Below are 23,547 nucleotides of genomic sequence, written 5' to 3' on the forward strand. Positions count from 1 at the left end.
AGTTTAGCAAGTCAGCAAGAAGTTAAGCAAATGACAAATATGCCTTGAGTTCCCAAGGGAGCCTGTGAAACGGTTTGTGCACAGGACCATTTGAGTCGATAATGCTTCTGGGAGACCAGGTCAGACTAGGTTTAAACAGGATTACACTAAAGGAGATTTTCCTTAGTTGTATTTTAAGTAGCATGGGATTTATGAGGGGAAAGTAGGTTTATGACCCTGGAAAAATCTTGATCCTCTCAGTCTAGTTACAATCTTCAGGGTTAGACTGGGCTGGTTCCTTTGGTTGCTATACTGCACACATCTGATGGGTAATATCCGTATGGATTTGTGTATTTCTAGTAGAACCCCAACTTCTAACTGACCTTGTAGGACCAAAGACTTGGATGCTTTTCTGCCAGTTCAGTCACCACAACAGCTCATGGAAAGTTCACTGCGGTGTGGACTTGGTATGAAGAGGAGGCAGGGACAAGTGAGACCACCACACAAGATTTGCGCATGCTGCTGAAGAATTGCAGTTTCAGTCTCAATGACAAAACAAATCAGCTGGCAGCTTCAAGCATGTAGCTGTGATACAAAGGTTGGCATTTGCCATCATGGCTTTAAGGTTTGCTGCCTGAATCTGAGCTCTTAACCTGTAGGTTGCAGAAATGTCTTTATGTTTCATTTAAGGTGATATTTTTGCTCATATTAGTAATGTAGTCTCTTACATGTGAACATCTGGCAATAAGTAAATTATCAACATTGGGAATAGTTCACTGGATCCTCAGCAAGTCTTCTAAGCCAGAGTTTGGAAATCATATTATGTTAGGAAATAGCCTCCAGGTACAAGTTAATTTTCTTAGCGTTTCAGTAAGCAGAGGTTGTTGTGTTTAATGGTTTGTCATCTGGTGAGGGTGAATCACAGGTCAGCACAGAGTGGTTTCTCAGTGTTGAGAGCCTTCAGTAAATAGAAGCATTTAACACTCCTCTGCAAATAACTGCTGGAGACCAAAGGTTGTATCCATGAATAATAACATTAGGACTTCTACAGCTCTCTTCCTCTTTGTTTCCCAGAGCCCTTAGTAAAGGTGGGTGAAGGTTGCTCTCCCCAACACACAGAACCAAGGATGAAGTGCAGAAGGGGTCAGCAAGGACACAGCCCTGTGATCCTAGCTCCAGCTAAGGCAAAGCCATATTACCAGGCTATTGCCACCAGCTGCTTTACTCTCCTACAGCCCTAGTTTTTCACGCTTCTACTCTGACATATGCAACTGCTCCCTGATTTGCTTTTGTCTAAAAGATTCAAATTAAAAAAAACCACAAAAATGATGAGAGGACTGGGAAGTCTGCCATAGGAGGAAAGGCTGAGAGAACTGGACTTGTTCAGCCTTGAGAAAAGAAGGCTTAGGGGAGACCTTATCACCATGTTCCAGTTATCTAAAGGGTGGCTACAAAAAAGATGGAAACCCCCTTTTTACAAGGAGCCACATGTAAAATATGAGGGGTAATGGATTCTAACTGGACACAAGAGGAAAATTTTTTGCCATGAGAATGATCAGCCTTTGAAATAATCTCCCCAGGGAAGTGATGACTTTCTTAAAGCAGTTCATATAATTTGAAAAGCTGGGGGGTGAAAGGGCAGAGTGTTATTTTTTAACTAGGGTAAAAAATTATGCCAATAACATATCTTTGCAGAGATTATCAGTACTGGAGAAAGAAAGTTAATACATGCACAACCTGCTTCAAAGTATAAGGAGTATGCTATTTTGGGGTACAAATAGAGGGCTATTTTTAAAAAAAGCTGACGCAAGAATGTCATTATTGACTGCAAGTCCTAAGCAGTCAGGGTAACTTCCTTTTTTTCTTTCTTTTTTTTTTTTTTTTTCTGCTAACTAAGCCACTTTTAGGGTTGTTTTACTAGCATCGGTTAAGTTGCTGATTTCTGTTTACTTTTTTAACCAAATACAATTAAGTTAGGTGGAGTATAGGAAAAGGGATTGTATGAAATTCTATGTTTTCCCAGACCTTGTCACTGTGTTTTTTAAAAATTCTGTTGTTCAAACACACCTCCGTGGTGCACAGCTCTATTCTAGATGAGAGCTGGATCTGAAAATCCCTGCCCCTTGTTCTCCCAGCTGAGTTATCTTAGTGATGTGTGTAGAGAAGTGAAGCCTTGTGTTTTTCAGAGATCAGATGCACATTTTTGCTTTTTTAAAAACCTTTTGTGTATGCAGGGTTGCAAACACAGGCATAATGTATAGCTTTTTTGTTTCATACTTCAAGGGAAGAGGTGTTCTCAGCCCACAGAAGTAGTAACTCAACCAGCCCAGTAGTCTGACTCAGCTTAAAATAACCTGTGGCTAACCACAGTCTTCCCTGTGCCTCGGCTCCCCACTGATAACATCCTAAAGTGATTGCTGGGCAGGTCCTGGTACTTCATAAAACCTGCTGGAGAGGCAGGGTGGCCAGGACGGCTTGGCAAGGTGTCCCAATTGTCGTCTGAGCCCTGCCATTGCCATCCCCATGTGAGTGGGGGTCCCAGCTGCCATCCCACTCAACAGCTTGGTTTGGGCTGGCCATGCCCTTCCAGCAGTCCTGGGCTGGCTGGCAGGCCTGTGGGAGCCCTAGTTGTACTTTCTGAGATTGCACCGTCACCTCATCGTGCCCTGTCCCAGCAATGCCTCCTCCAGCCACAGCCAGCCTCTCCCTTCAGTGACTCAGCATCTGAATAATAACATTTATTTTCCTCCCCCCTGTTTATATACAAGGAATTTCAATATAAGGAAATTGCATTTAGAAGGAAATGCAACTAATAGAAACTAACTGGTGTCTTTAAGATTCCGCTTTCCCAAGGCTACAGGCTAAGGACAAAGCTACCCCTTCTGCTTAGTTAAAGAATTCATCAGGCACATCATCTAGGTCCTGAACAACATTACAGGGCCAATGAAATATTTCAGGCTTGTGTGTTTATTTTATCTACACTCATAGTGCCAAGCTCCAGCACCATGAAATCTGACGGCTGAGCACCAAATCTCAGAGGAACTTCAAGTACCCCAAAGGGCTATCCAAAAGGCAGCATTACTCACAGTGCCCTAAGGGCTGTCTATGCCCCAACACTACTGCTAGATGTGGAATTTTAGCAGTGTGTGGATGTGGTCAGCTGCCAGACCTCGCCCATACCAACCCATCCCCTGCCAGATGCAATGTGAAGGAGGTGAGGATTTATGCCCGTCGTGCTGCTCCTGCTGGTCCCCAGAATGCTGAGGCAAGTGGCTAAAAGGTGGAGAAAATGCTTGGAGTTGGCCAGGAGGAGCTGAGCCTGCACAGGTGCAGGATAGCATCCCCTCCACCAGCATTGCTCCAGCACAAGCAGTCTCATACTCCCATGCTCACTGCAAGTGCCAGGGAAGACTGAATTTCCTCAAGGGATGCTGATCATGCTTTCACCTGTGCTCAGAAACAGGTCACACATGTGCCACCAAAGCCCCCACAAAACCTTGCAAACTGCCATGTGGATTGTTCCAGCAAAGGAGTGTTGTGTGTCAGGTCCCTTTTTTATTTTGAAAGTGAAGTTCTTCCTTTAAAAGCAATAAACGTAGAATTTCTGCAATATGCAATTGTCCTTTATAGGCCTTTTTCATTAATTTTTCCCATAACTGACCTGACTTGAAAGACTTTTACAGTGAAGGTTTTCCTGGCTGCCTGTGCAAACTGCAAAGGGAATACCACACACACACACACACACACACACACACACACACAAAATAGTAAAATGCTATTTCTTGGAGTTTTATATCATGTTTAGGTGATCTGACATGCAAGCAGTAATAAATAAAGCATTTGTTCTATTTTTATAGTGATATAATAAAATGTTAAAACATGTGTCTCGAAGTCCAGTGTACAAATATTTTAACCTCTGGTGTCATGTTCAACTGCTATTTTAGCATTCAAAAGGCCACAGTTCCCTAAAGGTGATGATCCTCTGCACAGTAGACCAAGGGAAATGCAGAGGAGAGTGAAGGAGCTGTTTGTGCCAGTGAGAGCCATCACATAAATCATGCTCATACATAGTTTTGTCTGATAATTAGTATGCATTTGTGTGGGCATGGAAGGAATCAGCTTATTCAATTCTTCTTTGCAATCCATTAGCTCAGCCCCGATATTTTGAAGATAAATACGTAGAGATCTAGTGAACTAAGTGTGTCACCATCTCAGTAAATGCAAAAGACAGTTCAGTGCTTTTAGCACTAATATCACATATGCAATTAACACTTCAGAAGCCTGGCTAAATAACAGAACCACCCAAAGCAATTATTTAGGTGATACTAGTAGCTAGGGTGTAGCATTCATTGCTCAACAGGCAGAAGTCCCCTTTACATGCATCTTCCCGTGCTGTTGAGGCTGAAAGTAGTTGGTAAAATTATGCCTACAGAAAGGTTTAATTCTCCCAAAGCAATACAAACATTACAGAGTGGAGCAATATGATGCAATCTTTCACTGCTAATCAGAACAGGTTGCTTAGACTTTTGCATGCCTGCAGTGGTGCCTTTTTTTCCTCCAGAGAGGGGCAGAGCTGGTGGGTGAATCCTCCAGGCGAAGGGAGACGTTCATTAATATATCCCCTCTGTTGGCCAAGAAGCAGCAACATCCAGCTGGTTTTTCCTGAGCTCTGCCAAAGACAGAAAAAGCAATGGGGCCATGCTGATTTTCTTGCCCTCCAGTGTAAAAGGGTAAGTCATATTAAAGGTCTGCTGTGGTTACTACGAAGTGATTCTTGGTAATGTCTAGGGCCTTGGTTTTGTAACCTGCTTCCACAAGAGGTGGACAGCTGAAATTTTCATGGTCTTTGCGTCTGTGAGAATGTGGGGGTTCCACAGTAATCTTACATTCAGACAACAGGTCACAAATGCTTATCCTTGCTATATATTAATATAACATAGTTCATTCATCTTTCTCACATTCATCACCACTTTATTTACCTAATTGTACTTGGGTGACCACTTGGAAAACAAAATATAATTGTTCTGAGCGCTCATGTGAATAACGGAAGTGACTAGGAATAATGACCAGAGGCTATTTTGTACTTTGTGCATCTATTTGCACTCAAGCTATTTTAACTTTGAGTTTGCTGGGGCTGGAGCTCCATTATGTCTGTCTGTAGCTTGATGCAGATTTTTAAAGTGGACACAGAACATTAAGCTTTGGTAGTGGTAACAGACTGGACATCAGCAGGAGCTTGCAAAACATCTCTGGAAGGAGTTGTGAAGGGTAACACCGCTGCCAGCTGTGGTGCCTGTTCCTCTCCTGTTCTTATTAGGAGGGGAAACTAACCATTTTACTTTTTGTATCCCTTTTCCGTTGGAAAGGATCTCTTTTAAGAATTAGGTTTTGTGTAAGTAAGGGCTTGTGGAGAGGAAGGAAATATCATCCTCTTGCCTCTCTCCCCTTTCCATGCTCTAGCACACCATTACTGCTAGAAACCATTGACATTTGATACTGTTAGTCAGTCTTGGATCAAGATACAGAGATTAGCTGCACAATATATTTTCTAAAGTCTGGCCAGCCCTGAATCTGAGGCCGTCCTTCAGCAATGCCCAACTCAATGTGTCTGTCATCAGCCTTGACATAGAGAGACCAGACAGTCCCGCAGCAGCAGGCAAATCCCAAGCTGTTTGGCCTTGCACAACATGTACAAAATGTTCTGCACCTTCTGAGTCTATGAAATGGTCTGTTTTGTTTGGGGTCTGGATAGGACTGGCTGTTACTCCATGCTTTCCGTGAAACGAGCCCCGTCTACTTCATGTGTAATTTGCTGTCCAGCCCTAATTTTTCTGTCAAATCAAAATTGCAGGATAAATACATGAAAACACCTTTTTGATAAATGCGAGTCAAAATTCTAAGAAGCACAAAACATTTCTACTTTCCCTTAAAACAAATTTTAAGGACAGTGATGCTAATGGAAAAGGTGACACTATATTATTCACTGTAGCCTGCAGCCTGGGAAGCAGGGATATGTTTAGGCAGCCAGTTTAAAACAAACAGAAGAGAAGGTTGTGCCAGCCAACACATAGTGAACAGGTCATTGTCACAACACATCGTGACAACTCACAGTCACCAGATGTTACAAGAGAGCAAAAATGTAAGTGCTTCAGAAAGGGATTAGACAAACTAAGGAGCTAAACCAAACTGCCCTGTTGTAATGTTACCTTTAAACTTGACTTCTTGGCTGGAAGCAGGGAAGGCTACAAGGGAAGGCTCTTGCTGTGTCCAGCTGTCCTTCATGTCCACATTTATCAGGCTCACTAGAAACAGGACAAACCTTCCGTCTAACCCAGCTCAGATCCTTTTACATCCTCACATATGGAAGAGCACAGATATCACTGCAAGAAGGATGTGGTGAGCAGTGTCTGGTGTGACATTGAGGACACACCCACTATCCACATGAAAAAAGTAACACTGTTAACAACTCTCGGGTTCCTGAGCCCATTCCCCGTTGCTGTAGTCGGTTTGGTTTGGTTTGGTGTGGTGTTTTTGTTTGTTTGATTTGTGGGTTTGTTTTGGTTTGGTTTGGTTTTGTGTGTGGTGTTGTTTGGTCATTTGTGGTTTTGTTTGTTTGTTTCCCCCCAGGACAATTATTTTAAATAAGTGATAAAGGGTGTGTTTTTTTCAGTCTGGAGATGGAAGGGCTGAGGTCATCAGTGTGACTGCTGAGGTCTTCTGAATTCACAGAAGAGATATTCTGTAGGAGAGAGAGCTGTTCAAGCCTGGTTAGTCCCACAACAGCCTAATATTCTCAGCAGGATTTACAGATAGTATTTGCCAGGATAAAATCAATTCTATTTGCAATGGGTGAAAAGTTAATTTGTCTCTTCTTAGTCTATACTTTTAATTCAGTTGCATTTCAGTTAGCAGGGGCCATTTCAGTTGGCAGTTGTTTGCAGCAGCTTTCTGCTGTTGACAGCCTAAGCTGGATTTAGTGGATACCCTAGAACTGACACTGCATGAACTAATTTTAGGTGCAGCTGTGTTTCAGCAACCTAGAAAACTGACTGCTGACTGAAACAGGGATATAGAAAACCACTGCTCTCCGATCTCTCAGCTGAGCACTGAACTCACTTGGTTACTCAGGGGTATGAACAAATTCACTTGAGGCCCATGCCGAGTACATATTGACATATTGACAATTGCAAAAATTGTTATCAAATAATATTTTACCTCAATGATGATTAAATTCCACAGGAACTGACGAAATATTGGAAACAGCACTTTTGCCAAAAGATATTTTCCACCAGAAAAGGTTTCACATTAAATTTTCCAAGCAGCTCTATGCTGAATGTTGCAAGCAGGGCACTTGCCTGACTGGCTCTTTTTGCAGGGAAAAGCTGAGATGATGTTGCTATTTGTGAGGAAAAATAATTTCTCACCTTTTCTGTTTGTGTTTAAGGTAACCAGGGTACGTGGCCACATGTTTGGTGGGGAACTGATGAATTTCTGCGGTGTCATCTCCCTGGAGAGTGCTCCCTCTGCACATTCCCTCAACTATTTCAGGTGACCCCCAGGCCAGCCTGTGCCCAAGCAAGGACTGGGAAGGTTGCCATGGACACCACTGTCCTGGTGGTTTACCTGCTGCCTTCATAACTGAGATCACCCATCCTTTTAATGATGTGATGTGATAATGAGGTAGCACCATTTACTTTCCTGTGTTTCCCAAAGGCTTGGTTCGTTTTTTGGTTTTTGTTTTTGGTTTTTTTGGTTTGTTTTTTGGTGGTTTTGTGTGGTTTGTTTTTTACTGTTTTTTACTGTTTTTTTTTCTTTCTGCGCAGCCAGTTGTGCCTAAATACTTGCATCTTTCATCATACTTTACCATCCTCACTAGAGACAAAAGCCCCCCTGCCAGCATTAACAACAGGTGTTCTTTACTCAAGCAGGGATTTAAAATGCTTCTAAAAGCATATATAAAATAATTTTTATTGTGATCCATTCTTCTTTGACTTTTTCTTTCTTGTTTGGGGTTAAAAGTGAGCGCGAATGCCAGAAGATTACTATAAAAATAGCCCTTCTTGGACACCACAGTTGCAGCAAATAAAAGGACCAGAAAAGCTGGCTGACCTTTCTTCCTACGAGGAAAACTAGGATTCATACTGGGCTTGGTTTTCTTCCTTAAGCTTCACCTTTATGGAGGGACAAAGCAGTCCCTCCCCACAGAGGGCACAGGGGTGTTATTCGGGAGGTGCCAGGCCCTACTCCTGGGCGCTCTGGGGGGCAGATGCGCAGGAGGGCGGCCAGTGCAGGGGGCGGGAGATCTTCTGCCTGGTCGTATTTCCCTGCTCGTTGCAGCTTGCATTGAAGTTCATTCTTGGTTTTCTTCTTAGAAATCCACTACATTAACTTTTTGGAAAGAGGCTAATTTGGGAGGGGATTATTGCTATCAGCCCCATGCTGCTGTGACCCTGTAAAGAACTTCTTGAGATCACAGGCCATCATTAAGCAGTCTTTCAAGGGAAAAATAATCTAGAATAAGATTCCTTGAGGCTGCATTAAAGGTGAACTGCACTTAAGATGTGTACAGTTGGAGAACAGGAGGAGGCAGAAGGTAGATATGTGTTTTACCATTCCTTCTCCCATCTCATAGGTCTTACTACGTGTTTCCTCTCTCATCACCTTAAAATCGAACCTGTTTTCTTCTCACCCAGCCCTTTACACTTTGTGGGAAAATGTCACCAAAACCAATACCAGGCACTTTAAATTAAATACCATTTTTGCAAGGAAGACCCAGAAAGTCATAAAAAAGGTCATCTCCAAACACAGGCACAACTGAGTCTATAGCTACGTGTACCATAGGGGACACCAGCCACAAAGCCTGACGCAGATCCTGCAGCCGCACACGTGATGATGTTGGTGACTGGCACATTCATGGGTTCAGTACACGTTTTGTGCTTTCCCAGCCTATAGCCTTCAGCATTACAGCCCATGTAGCATCTGCCCTTTGGACAATAACCATCAGGTAACTCCACAGATCCTAGAGGGTCCACATTACTGTGGGTTTTATTGTTGTTGTAGTACTGGCTTTAATTTAAATGCAATTTCATGGCCTAAATGCTAAAGAACTGATAATTCCTTTGGGCAAGCTGTGCCCTCTTCTCCAGTGCAGATCTGAACACTGGCACGAAGGCTGGAGGACTGTTCAAAGAAGTACTACAACTGTAAGAAAGAGTAGCACCTAAGACTCTCATACCTTTGCCCACTCTCGATTTCAGCTATTACTCCAGCTGTCTCTATGGGTCAGGCATTTTTAATGGAAGGTTTATATGTTACTGGAGGCAAGAGCATGAAATGGCAGTAAGCGTGTAGGGCTGCCTGTTGCTCACAAGCAATTGCTTCTCTAGATGAAGCACTTTTCTTTGGAGGTGTAGAGATGCTGATGAAATGTGATGGCACATGATGGTGTGAGGGAAACATTATCAGAGGGCTGTGGCTTGCCAGGGTGCTAGGAAGACTGTAGATGCCCTGCAGCCCAGCCTCGAGAAAACATGTTATAAGAGAAGAGGCAGAGGGGCTGTGCAGGAATAGGGAGAGAGCAGCACAGGTGGGTGCCATGATCCACTTACAGCCTGGGCTGCTCCCACTGGTCCAAAACACCTCTGTAAGGTACAGCCTTGGAAATACAGTAAGGAAAAGCCAAAGAAAAATAAAGGTTTGTTTCTTCCATTTTTTTTTTTTCCTCTCCTGCCCTTCTGTTCTGTAGTGGTTTAGCCCTAGCTGGCAACTAGGTACCATGTGGCCACTTACTCATGCCTCCCACCCCTGGTGGGATGGGGAGAAGAATCAGAAAAAAAAGTAAAACTTGTGGCTTGGGATAAAAACAGTTCAACAGGACAGTAAAGGGAAGAAATAAACAGTAACAACAAAGAATATATAAAGTGAGGGATACAAAGTGCAATTGCTCACCATCCAGAAACTGATACCCAGCTCACTCCTGAGCACTGTATTCCCTCCCCTAGTCAGCTCCCCCTAGTTTATATACTGAGCCTGATGTCATACAGTATCAAATGTCCCTTTGGCTAGTTTGGGTCAGCTGTCCTGGCTGTATCCTCTCCCAGCTTCTTGTGAAAATTAACTCTATCCCAGCCAAACCCTGGACACTTTAATAATTTCTTTTGTTCTTGCTTTCCTTTTTCTCTCCTATTTGCTTCCCTTTCCATTTCCCCTGCAACTTTTCAAAGGGTTTTACAAAGTACAGGGAATATTATCAACCACTGTCCTTTTTAAAGAGAGAAAAAAACTGAAGTGCAGGGGTTTATGAAGGTTGCTCATGCCATGTCCCACCTCACACTGCCTCACTTTGTCTCAGTCCTACATCAGCACCTAGAGCCAGATGTGGCAGCTGCTGCAAGGCAGCAGCAGCTCCCAAACCAGGCAGAGGTGCAGCCATGAGCTGTCTGTGCACATGAACAGTTCAAGAAGGACAGGGAACTGCTGGAGAGAGTCCAGCGCAGAGCCACAAAGATGATTAAGGGAGTGGAGCATCTCCCTTATGAGGAAAGGCTGAGGGAGCTGGGGCTCTTTAGCTTGGAGAAGACTGAGGGGTGACCTCATTAATGTTTACAGATATATAAAGGGTGAGTGTCACGAGGATGGAGCCAGGCTCTTCTTGGTGACAACCAATGATAGGACAAGGGGTAGTGGAACACAAGCAGTTCCACTTAATTTTGAGAAGGAACTTCTTCTCAGTAAGGGTAACAGAGCACTGGAACAGGCTGCCCAGGGAGGTTGTGGAGTCTCCTACTCTGGAGACATTCAAAACCCGCCTGGACACCTTCCTGTGTAACCTCACCTAGGTGTTCCTGCTCCGGCAGGGGTATTGGACTAGATGATCTTTCGAGGTCACTTCCAATCCCTAACATTCTGTGATTCTGTGATGAACTGCCTCAAGATGACTTTTCTATAAGAAGTGCAAGTATAGCAATTCAAATTTAATTTTATTAATGATCTTGTAATCTGAGATGGTGGTGGGGTGAAAATGCTTGAGATGGCATGGAGTTGAGGATACCCTGCTGGTGGGGGCACAAATCCAGGAAATTGAGCTCAGTTCCCTGCTCTTCAACAGGCCTCTGGTGGGAGTTTGGGCTGCTTGTGCAGGCTGGCTGGGCAATGGGGTATCCAAGTGACCTCCTGGACTGTTAGCCAAGAGTCCCGCACAGCACCATATTTGAGGGAACAAGCCCTTGTAGTAACAAGACAGCAAGCACTTAGAATGTGGATGGTGTTATGCTGCTCTTACCTACCCTGTCTGGAACAATTCTAACTCTAATCACTCAGACCTGCTCTGTGTGTGTCCTGGCCTTCACTGACACTTCCAGCCCCGCGGGTGGATATTTGATGATGGCACAGACTTGAGGGATGCCACAGCCACCCTTGTCTCAGAGCCTGGAGGAGTCAGAGCTGAGGATTGCAACAGTTCATTCCTTTATAGTTTTAGGCTCAAAAAATCTGCAAACCACTCTTTCTGTAACAACATCTTCAGCACACAGTTCAAACTCTACTCTTTTCCCTCAATTATCCCTCAGAGCCTGTGAATCTTCATATAACAATGCTGGAAATGCCCCCAACATATGCAGCCCCTCTGCGAGGGGAGGGAGGACTGCTCAGCACTGTCACTCCATTGGCACATCTGTTTGCTGTTTCACAAGCCATAAAAATATAACAATGGTGACTCCTCAAAAATAAAATCTCAGTGAACAATTTTTGCAGCACTGAGTTAATACAATGAGAATTAGTGCTACCCAGAGCTAGCTGAAATAAATAGATATTCTGTAAGAATTATTGGAGGAGTTGAGTTTCCTACAGCTATGAACCTCCACCAGTGTGCTGGAAGGTTGAGATTTGCTTAAGTCAGGGCTGAGATTAAACTTTAGCTTCTGTTTTAATACCTCCAGGTTCTTTTATATTTTATATTCCATACCTTTTATATTTTTTGATGGTACTTCTAGGATAAAATATTAAAGGAAGAGGCACCGCTCATATTTCACCTGGATTTCCTGGCATTTCTGGCCATTTTTTTAGGTTAATTTCTAAAGGACAGTTTTAATTGGAATTAGTGTGAGAATGCAGTCACAAACATTACTTTGGAAGGAAGACAGCTAATTACAGAGTACAAGCACAGGACAAGCAACTTTCATTTTCCCTTTTAACTATTCTCTTAGCTCATGAACTATAAACCTATTAAGCTCAGTTATGAATGATTCGGTATCTGATTCCAAATCAAGAGTCTTTCTGTTCTTCTCAAGGATGAAAATTACTCTGGTAATGTGCTCGTGACTATTCAATGACACTTTAAGTCTGCAAATTCTGTTTTTACTTATGTACACTGTGCCTGCATCAACTCATTGTAGTGAAACAGGTAATTGTAGCCTGAGATTTACCGGCAACATGCTCAAAGGATCCAAGATTTTCTAGCCAGCTCACAAATCCTCTATACTGTAACAATTGTGCTCATATCTGGGGTTTGTTACGGAAGTTCAGTAATCAGCTTGCCACCTTTCTTTCTCTCCTCCAAAGTCAAACACAGAAAGAGCTGAGGGTTGCGGTAAACACAAGGCCTCTTTATTTTGTTTCAACAGTACATGAGTTCCCATTTAACATGATCAAATCCAAGGAGAACAGTGGATATCGCATATGCCATTTTTCCTAATACATTGTTCTTCCTTGAAACTACACAAGTACAACAGGAAGGATAAATTCAACAATGTTAACTCCAGTTAGGCATTTTTCACAAACGAACCAGAGCCTATGCACAACAGGAGGCGTGTGAATAAAACCAAGGGCCAGGATCAGAAAAGCTTACTCCAGTGAGATGCGAACCCTCCTTTGAGGAAAGAAGGGCTGCAATCTCCCTCAGCTAAGGAGTATATGCAAGTGCTTTTTAAAAGCTTCATCAGCAAAAGCTGCTAAAGGAACACACAACCCAGCTCTGAAGCCACAAGGCCAGACAGAATACAAGAGATCAAAGCCTTCAGTTGTCACTAACACTGGTCCCTTCTACTGGAGACTCATCTTCAGGGAGCTTTTGTACCTAAATGCACCTAGGCACACTGTTTTTATCAGCTACTCACAGTTTACATCTGGGACTTGCCTGGGTTTAACTGTTGCCAGCTGACACAAGTCATTAAGCCAAATCACTGAGCTGAAGAGCTGTGCAAATATATTAACATCTACCTTATGGGACAAATCTTTTGAGTTGAAGTGTTAGGCAGGCAGGTGTTAAGACTGCCTTTTAGCCTTATCCTTCTCCCAGCTCTACTAATTCAGCATAGTTATTTTCAAATAAAAACAAGGGTATGAGTGACCACAAACTAAAGCCAGAATTAAAGCAAATACACAATTCCAAGCCCTGACCAGAGGAGGAAGTGCGAGTCTAGGCATGACTATTGCATTCACTTCTACAGGAGTGACTGCCTCTGCAAAAGTCACAGGGGACCCCATCGGTCAAAGCACACTCCGATTCAGGACATTTTCCAAGAAAGTATTTCCACTGATATTTCCAGGAAACTGCCCTCCAAAAGTATTGCTCAACCCTTTGAGAAAAACTAACAGTTCTATTAACTTCACAAAACAGATTGTTTTTGATGTTGCTGATGTCCTTTTGGCTTTCCAAGAATGTTTTTTGCTGCTGTTGTTTTTGTACAGTGAGCTGTGCAGATGTCATTTGCTGGCTTCCTTGTTGAGAGAAGCACGAGCTGTTGCACATAGAGTACAAGGGCTTAAAAAACTTCAACTTTAAGCCAAAGATTCTAATACCTAGAAGTTCACTATTAGTTCTATGCTGTGCCCTCTCCAGTGTGCTTAACTTCAAAACAATCATCTGATTTGTAATATAGCTTATTTTCAGTTACTGTAATCACACCAGGTGCTCGTCTTCCTGTGTCGGACTTAGTCATCACTGTGCCACCAGGCACATGACTGGGGATGACGTTTGGGGCATGCAGGAGCAGAGATTCTTCCCCGGGGCTAGGTTAGTTCAGTTTCTGTCCTGGCCAGTGCCAAATGTTTCATAGGACACATGGAGATAACGCACAACATGCCCTTAAGTTAGATTTCTTCTGGAGTTGTTACAGGTAGTTTTGATTTAAATATTGAAGTAGAGGTTGAGAGGTTGAGAAGTGTTATATTATTATGTTATGATTAGCTATGATATTTTAGGCATGTATTATTAAGCATGTAAGTAACTGCACTGGAAATCTGCTCAGTTGTTGGGCCTCAGTGACTTTCAGAAGGAATGAGGTCTGTGATTTAACAGAACACTGCCTGAAAAGATGTTTTCTTTTCTTAGCGTTTCTCACCTATAACTTAATCGACATGTTATTTTATTTTTATGAGTTCCTCTCATCTAGCTTCTTTCTACTTTGCATTATTTTGTAGTCTGGTACCACCCTTTTCAAACCTCTTTTCGAATTCATTTTTTTCCCCAGCTCTTTCTCAAATTTTCAAAATCCCTTGGCTTTTTTAAAGATGACTCCTACTTGTACACTGTCATTTTAGAGATTACTTGATCACTGATATACACAAGGCTGCAGATAAGGCAGCACCATTTATTCAAACAAATCCAGTACTTTAGAAGCTGTCCACCTTAACATCTGTTATGGATTGTCCCTGGAAATGTTTAAAACAATATTTTTAAACAGCGTGACTGAGTAATGTTGTTAATATTGTCTCCTTTTAAGACTCTGGTATTCTTTGAAAGAACTTGGGCTTTTTTTTTTCCCAAGACTCACAAATTCTTTTAAAATGTATAATCAAAAACAGTTTCATTCTCCTTTGCTCAGCAGAACAGTAGATATTTAGCAAGAATTATCACCTTCTGCTAATCTGCATTGTATAATCATGATTACATTTTTTAAAAAAATCTATTTCTCTGTAAACATTTTAAAATAAAAGCATTACTATTCATGTTTGCTTTCATAAAATATTTTTTTTTATTCAAGAGTGTATAATCAAGTACAGACTTTAAACTGTGTCATTTTAACATTACTTAGTTTCTAACAGAAACTCCACTTACAAAAATGAAAATATTCAGTATAATGAACAAATAAACATTTTATCCCCTTCAAAGCTTTTTGATTGCACAAATAACACAGAATAAATATAAACATGAGGCCAAGGCAACATTTTAAAGTGCAGAATTCCACTTGCCACATATGAATAATTCAAATAGTGCTGCATAATGCATAGGCGATACTTACTAGCATTTCATTAATAATCAAAACCTAAAGTGACACTATGAGATCAACATATAACAGTAATTCAAATACATTCCATTTATAATAAATAAGTTATCATCTGAACATAGAGTACATTAAGCATATTGTCCCAATAAGCAAGATTTCCACAAAATACCATTTTATTTTCTTTGACTGAATGGTGTGCTAACATTGAACCCAAAGACACATTAAGAAACAAAGATCTCATCCGCAATCTGGCAAGAGAACTAACTGGCAGCGACATCTGGAAACAGCTGTGTGCACATTTCTCCAGAGGTTTTATCCTAAGTCAGGAGCAGTGTGTCAGTTTACATTGACTGAAAATTATCCCTTTCTTTTCTTTCACTTATTCATCTCTCCTTAGTGTTTGGTTGCCTGTTGTTTTTGTTTGGAAGAGGAAAGAAGAGGAAAGGAGGTTGCTTTAATTTGTCTTTAGCTACTAAGTTTTGTGACAATGAGGATGGAGGGGGAATAGTCCAAGTCCTGGTCTGCATTAACATTTTGGTTTGAGACAATAGTGCTGTTCTGAGCTGAATTCTCGATCATCCTTCCTTCTTCAATATGCAGAGTGGCTTTGGTATGCAAGGATTAAGTTTATTTTAGAGGAAACTACACTGGAGGCCCAGCTGCATGCCAAATACACTCCAGCCTCCCAAAGAGACATTAAGTATCCAAACGAATTATTTGACCTGCTTCAAACTGCATATGTAGAAGTGTCTTTTATCCAAGCAAGCAGACTATATGTAGTCTTTAGCTGCATATAGTGCAGATGTATGAGCCTCAGCAGTAACAGCTTTCATCTAGTGATCCTCCCATGCTGCACAAAGTTATCTTGGCAATCTACATATAACCAGAGTTACAAGCACCAAAACTTAACAGTGCGATCCTCAGTGACTTTCCCAAAATTGCTTCAGAGAAGCTGAGTTACTACATTCCCTGTATCTCCTAAAAACCTTAAAATTTTTGTGGCTAAGCCATTTTCCACTGAACAAACTTTTGGGGCTACCTCAGAGGACTCCACTTCAATCTTTTTTTCTGTCATTACAGTATTTCTCTGTTCAATTCTATTTCAGTTGCTGCTGTTGAAAGTACCTCCTGGTTTACTTGTTATATTAATTCCTCCACTGGCTTACAGTCACACCAAATTCAGGCTTCTTTCATTTACCCCCTAAGCACCTCAGCGTTTAGCCTAACGCTATCCGTCTTGGTCATCCTTGGTCCCCCGGGTCTCAGGCATTGCAGGGTGGTGTGGGCAGCCCATAGCATTACCTGCAGACAGAGCTCCTCTGCCAGCTGAACTTCTTAAAGCGGACTCTCCTTTTTTAAGTCTGGGTAGTGTCTGAGCACTAGACTCTAGTAGAGGTAAAATCAGAAGGCTGAGTTCCTACCTTGTGCCTGAATTTAAGAAGAATCAAACTGTTCATGATGCAGCCAAGACTCAGACACAAAGCTCATTGGCAGCACTTATCCTCGGGAGTCCCTTTATAACTGGGCCAGCAGCATAGTGTTGGACTTGTTAAAGTTTTTCTGAATTCCCAGTTTGCAAATAAGCAACACCTCCTCCCCTGTGAATCTATTAAGAAGAAATGCTGAATCCCTTTCTTAACAACACTACAAAATAGCAGGGAAACGAAGTCAGAGACAGTTAAGACTACCACTAAAAGTGTTGATTTAATTCATAGTTCCGGAAGTGAAGCTGAGCACAAACACATATTGCACACAAGGCTGTGTAATCTTTCTCTGCCCCAGAAAACACTATTCTAGGAAAACCAAAGCTGAAAACCATGCAAATCTCTAAAAATAGTTTCAAACAGTAACTGGGAGGATTAAAATGTGTCTCACAAATCTTTGGTTTTGGAAAGTGAAATTTGGTCAATTAAATTCCTGTCAAAATTCATGAGGAAATATACTCCCTGAATCAGGAAACCAAGTTAAAGAGCTGAAGATTCTATTTGCCAAGCAAGTGTGCTACTATGTAGGTGACCGGGACACATGAAAACCAAAATGTTTAAGAAAACACCCTGATGGAATGTGGAAAGCCTAATCATTAAGTCTTGACTCCTAAAGCCTTAGGAATCAATTGGACACAAAGGCTGTACCTCCAAAAACATATAGCATAGTGCAGTGCTCTGTGATGCCACTGAGCTGGCTCTCCATGAGTAGTGTCTGCAAGCCAATAAATATCCTCTGCTCTTCAGCAGAGATACTCAGCTCCAGTAAAAACAAACAAACCCCACAAAAAAACCCCCAAAACAAATGAAAAAAACAAAAATAAAAACAAACAAAAAATCACAAGGAAACAAAAGAAACCCCACACACTGAAAAGACTGCACTGCTTTAAGTGCCTAAGCTAGCCTTTACAGTACTTCCACTTGATGCTATACTGTCTCATGTATGAATAACCATAATGGTATGTGAGCTCTGAAAATCCCCTTAAAATCAGAAAGTTATCAGCAACATTGGGCCAAGCACACTCTCAGAATGAGACAAGAAGTAAGACTTCGGTGCAGTGACCTCCCTTGTTTTGTGAGCAGAGGGAAGTTCTGTGCCTTTACATCACCAGGCACTGTGATGAAAGCGTGAAACAAAGCTTAGTGAAATCAAAGGAGTTTGAAGCAGGCCTTAAAACCATATTCAATGCATGTTTGTAGTAACTCAATACAATGTTGTCTCAACTGATGCTGAAATTAAAGCTTACAACATTTGTGTTGTGTTACAAACTTAAAAAGCAGGGAAATAGGCTTTTTAAGAATGGAAGTTGCACAGATTTTCAAAGCAAAAATGGCACATTTTTTTACTTGGAATTGTACAGAGCTAGAATTTTGGTTGTTACATTGAAAGACACAGTAGATCACTTTAAAGCTGAGCTGCTTTTTCCAGCAAGGATTTCCGCCTCAAGCCAAAGGTGGTACTGGCCAGAAATAGCTCGTTTCTCTTGAATTTTTTTTAAACCTACTCACTTCCCTTAGAGAAAGGAGAAGGGACATCATATAATCCTGTCCGAGCAATAAGGAGCAAACAAGCTTGGGGAGGTTCTGCAGGAGGCTGACCTAGATGAAGTAGTGCCTCTAGTCCAGAAAATACTCTTCATTTTTTTGCCATCAAGTAGCCCACTCAGATACCTTAGTGCCTGCTTCTGATTTAACACAAGATCCATTCAGCTGTGGTTCAGCTGAAGGTAGTTCAATGCAGTGGGTAGGGAACTGGTGGAAGATCTAGACTTAGATGGAAAATCTCCAGAAATGCAGTTTCAGCTGTCGACATCATGGAATGATGCAGCCTTTCCACTCTGCCAGCCCACCTCCCTCTGACTAATGCCACATTTATTTGGTTCTTCCACCAGTTCTCTTCTGTCTGACTGCAAACAACATATCTGAACTCTTTGATAAAAAAGGACCCTTATTTATTCATAAATACACACCTCTTCTGTTATTTCTCTTTAAAAAAAAGTGGTTTAAATGAGATAATTACTTAAAAAAAAGCACCTAAAGAAAACTGAAAAATGTTCTAAATGCCTCAAAACGTCAACAATTGTTCCATACTTGGTGATAATATTATGGAAATTGCATTCTGCCCTGATATTAATTATCTTCAAAATCAATTCACTAGCACTGGCTTTCTTTAAATTCAGATGCATTACAGACAATGAGAGTCTCATTACTCTTCATAACACTTCCTACACTATTATTAAAAGGAACAGCAGGTGTCCTATTTAAATAAGGTATTTACCAAATCCCTTATCAATGCACACACATGATGTTTACAGATAAATTTAAACATTAATTTCCTCTAGAACTGTGACAATTCTGGTAAAGTAATTTTAGAAATATCTAAGAAAATTTCCAATGTTTGCAAATTTTGAAACATGAAACAAAAACTATGTGTCATTCCTGATGATCAGGCACTGTGTTTAACCAATCTTTTCCAAATCAGATGCAAAAAGATCAGCAGAGCATTTGCAAAAAGGAAATGAATTTATACTGAACTTGAAAAAGGAACCACTTGCTTTCCAGCCACATACACTTCAGAAATATTCCGATCATCACCTGAAACAACATGGTCAAAATAGAGATTTGCATCTAAATCTATGCACTGATGTAATTAAAGAAAATTGTGCAATTCACAAAAATCAGTTTTGGAATACATCATTTGCAGGGACCATTTCTAGGACTGAGGGAGTTTATTTGGAGAGAGATAGTCAAGGCTTCCACAAAGATCAGTGGATTTTGAAACTACCCATGTTTTTTTTGGCTAAATAAACATAGGATTCCGCTGCTGCAATGGTGTAATGGGATTTCTATATGCTTAGTACATCCAAACCCTGAAAATATTATATATCAGCATAGAAAATTCATAGTTGCAAATAGTTGCACCTGCCATAGTTGTACTAACTCCGGTACGAGGCAGCAGTAAAGCTGGATTGCCTCAGCCAGCTTCTCAGAAAGGCAAAAGCCTAATGAGAGTGACCCAAAAGTGGCCAGAATACCAGTTACATTGACATAGCAACATAACGGGCAGCACAGCTTTGGTCCAGATGATGGCCTACAAGGAATATCTATTCTCCTAGAGAGACTGGATTGTTTGCTTTGGGTTTTGTTTGGCTTAACACAATGGCAAATGGCCTGCAAAAGTCCTTCTGAGCTGAACTGGTTCTGAACTGGTGATTAGCACATCAGTGTTACTTTACTCTATGATTTAGCTCATATTGTAGATAAAGTTATGTGTGGCAATACACTGGACAAACTTGGTGCATGTGGTCATGTTAAACTGACTATTTAACTATGTACCAAGGAACAAAAGTTAAACCACTTAATTCTTACTCAGCATTTATAAACAAAGGTAAATAAATATATCTTTACTGTAAATAAATATTAAAAAATAAAGACCTTTATTTTTATATTAAATGTAAATAATATATTTAATTAATATAAATTAGTATATATTTAATTATTTACAAATACATTTATTATTAACCTCCACAATAATTTAGACAATTTTTGATGTTTCAAACAAGAAGATAAATTTACATGGGCTGAGAATCGGAACGTACCTAGATACAGGAACTTCTGGAGAGTGTCCTGTAAAAAAATGGGAGAGAACCAAATTCAGCCAGCTGTATCTGCTATCCCAGATCACACTTATAAGAAGCTTGAAAGAATTGATAAAAATAGTTTTCCTGAATATTCCTACTAACAGTAAAATTGAAATTTAATTTGCATGTTTTCTCATGAATTACTTTCAGTAAGGAGGCTGTATGTCTCAAGAAGAAAATACTGCACAAGTTGGACAGTATAAACAAATATATGCATAAAACACAATGCTTCCCTTTCCACTTTTTTAGAGTTCTCAAATTCATTTACTTATTGAAAAATGAGACAAAACTATAAACATTTTTAAAGTCCTAAGAACTGATAGCTAAAATTTAAGACTTAAACTGGATTTTTTTTCCCAAAACTATTTGAATTAGGGAAAAAAGATTTTAAAATTAATTAATTTAATCTAATCGAGATCACTGAGGTTGAAACAGATTAAGGAACAATTATGTCACCACTTATGCCCACATTTCTAAGTAAATGGTGACATTCAGAATAGAGATGGCAATAGCGTCTGGCCATATCAGTAGATTCAACTGTTGTTCATTTCCTTTTTTAATCATAAAAGAAAAGTTTTTTGTATGAGAAGGTGTGCCCATTGCATAATGCCAATACTGCTTATATGTTTGCATGAAAACTGTGCTTTCAACTCAGAATAGCTGTCTTGAGTTTTTGTTTACATTTACAATGGCAGTGCAGTCAAGGCCTTTATCTAGGAACAGGCTGCCATTTCTGAGTTTAAACTCAAAGTGTTAATTAAAACTAAATTGCTTTTTCTTGGCTGCCATTTCTCACTTCAGATAGGTAACTTTAATTTTCTGCTTGGGCTAATAAAACATTCATTAAAAAAATGTAACATGCATTTTTTGCTCATGGGGATATGGGACTGTCACTGAGGACAGCAAGATTCTGAAAAATCCCAACTCCTGAATCTCCTGGGTTGAAATACAGGCAGCAGTGGTGTAGTACACCTGACTACTGTTACTAGAATAACTCTGAAGAGACTTACTCTGCCTCTATCACAGACCTTCTCCACATCATTTCCACGTTTTTGGATCATTAATTCGGTTCTGATTACCTCAAAATTATCAGCAGAGAACAAGTCAAAAGGGCTGTCTGAAGCCTTTGTGTTGATTAGCAGTGCATCAAATTCTTTCCCGACCTCAAAGTTTCCAATCACGTCGTCTAGTCCTAGGGCTAATTAAGAAAATAAGCTCACAAACAGGTCTTCAACACAAGATTCTTTCCACCATGTGGAAGCACCTGGAAACTTACTTGAGATGTTCATAACAAAAAATACAATACTTTATATGATTACAAGGAAAAACATGAAAGCAAACTGAACAGTGAATAGGTTAGCATCTGAGTTCTTAAACAACTTCTCCCTAAAAACATGTATATCTTGGTGAATTTCTGAAGTGCGTCTGTGAATGGCAAAAGAAATCCAAAAAACAATTCAAACAGAACTTCACAATACATTACAGATGTTTAAGCTCCTCCAAATGGGGAAATATTTTTGACTGCCTACCACTTTTAACTAAAACAGTCACATATTCCTTTAGGTTTGTGAGCAGAATGCAATTTTAAGATTAAACACAAGAGGGTGATATGTGTTCAGGAGTCTCAGCAAACCAAATCATTGCAACAAAGAATTGCTCATTTAAATTTCTGTAAACCATACTTCTCCAGGCTACTGGAAGATTGTAATTTATATTTTATTTTTGAAAATGATTCAGTAAGAATCATACAGCTCAAAATCAATACATGAAACAAACACATTACTAAGCAAACCTAAGAACCCAGATAAAACAAGCACAGGAGTAACCAGGAAGGAAAACCAGACATGAGTTCAGGATTTTTAGAAGTTTTCTTTTCCATATCTCGGCTAATTTATTTTCACCCTTGATGAGAACTGTATATATTATGGGGAAAAAAATCTCTGTTTTTGTCCCTTGTCCATTTTTTGTTTATAACACCATCCAGAAATTCAAATACAGTCCAAAGAAGACCTGTTTGATGACATTTTAATTATATCTTTCAAACTTTCATTAATAACTCCCAAAAGCATTTTCTGACAACCACAAAAATGTTACATGGAAAAGACTGTAGCAGGTAATGCATTCATTTCTGGTTATTGATGCAGTAATAATTTTTTACTTACGTGTGGATTTGCTCTCTACTAAATAATGCAAGTTCCACTAAAATTTTGCTAATCATGCAAATCAGAATGTACATATCATTCATGACAAAGCACATCAGTGAATAACAGATACACTATATGACTATATTTTGTAGATGGAACTGTGTCTTAAACAACCACAGTGCACATCTTATTTAAACTTCATGCTTTTCTCTGACTGATGACTGATTTGCATGAAATTTTGATTTGCTGGAAAGATGCTAGAAAACTGCCTCACTGAGAGCTCAAAAAGCAGAAACAAAATCAGAAACTGATGACAAACAGGATGTATGATTTTATAGTAATTGCACAGCTTTTCCTTTTCAGTGTTGGTTGCTGAGAAAGCTGTCTTTCCAATTGATGTGATAAATATACAAGCACTAACAATAAATAAACCTGAGGATTTTTCCAAAGAAAATGTACAACCCTGAAAAATCATTAATATTCTGTTATTAAACTCTCAACATCAATATGAATGCTTTTCTGTAATGAGCCTTGTATGGGCATGAGAAACTGAAGGATATCTCTGCCCAGCAGATACCATTTTAGGCTTCACTCTAGCACTAGAAAATCTGTAAATTCAGCCACCTTTTAAAGACAAGGAGACATAATATCTAAAAAGAGCTGTAGCTCTCTGTGCACATCCTAAATAAATTTCTTCTTACCTTGGCTTCCTCCTAGAGTGGCTAGTTGAAAAGCTTCTTCAAGAGTTAGTCCTGTTTCATTCACTTTATTGATCTGAAGGCTATTAGATGCTATCATTGTTTTCCTGATGGCATCAAGCATAGAAGCTGAATATCCACCAGCAACATCTAGAAGGGATCAGACTCTTAGAAGCAAGCTTTCATGAATAAATCTCTGGGTCAAATTTATATGAGCTTTAGTTAAATGTTATGAAGGAGCACGTGGGGTAAACACAAAAAGTTTACAGCTAAGAGAAGTCTCCTAATAAAGGTGCTCTCACATACAAAGTCAGGTAAACAGAACACAACTCAGAATTACAGAAGACTGAAAATCTATTGTTCAAGATCTGATTACT

General features: G+C 40.2%; 1 protein-coding gene across 1 annotated transcript in view; it reads right to left on the minus strand.

Moving 5' to 3' along the window:
- Positions 1–12,604: 12,604 nt before the first annotated feature.
- Positions 12,605–23,547, minus strand: part of GDA (guanine deaminase) — a 32,714-nt gene continuing 21,771 nt past the window's right edge. Inside the window, exons 11-14 of the mRNA XM_065861765.2 lie at positions 23,174–23,320; positions 21,408–21,526; positions 20,287–20,314; positions 12,605–19,282 (exon numbers count right to left, since the gene is read on the minus strand). Of these exons, the coding sequence (XP_065717837.1) occupies positions 19,212–19,282; positions 20,287–20,314; positions 21,408–21,526; positions 23,174–23,320 (365 nt within the window). The 3' untranslated portion in view covers positions 12,605–19,211. The remainder of the gene's footprint in view (positions 19,283–20,286; positions 20,315–21,407; positions 21,527–23,173; positions 23,321–23,547) is intronic.

This window comes from Patagioenas fasciata, chromosome Z (genome assembly GCF_037038585.1).
Source record: "Patagioenas fasciata isolate bPatFas1 chromosome Z, bPatFas1.hap1, whole genome shotgun sequence".
NCBI lineage: Eukaryota > Metazoa > Chordata > Aves > Columbiformes > Columbidae > Patagioenas > Patagioenas fasciata.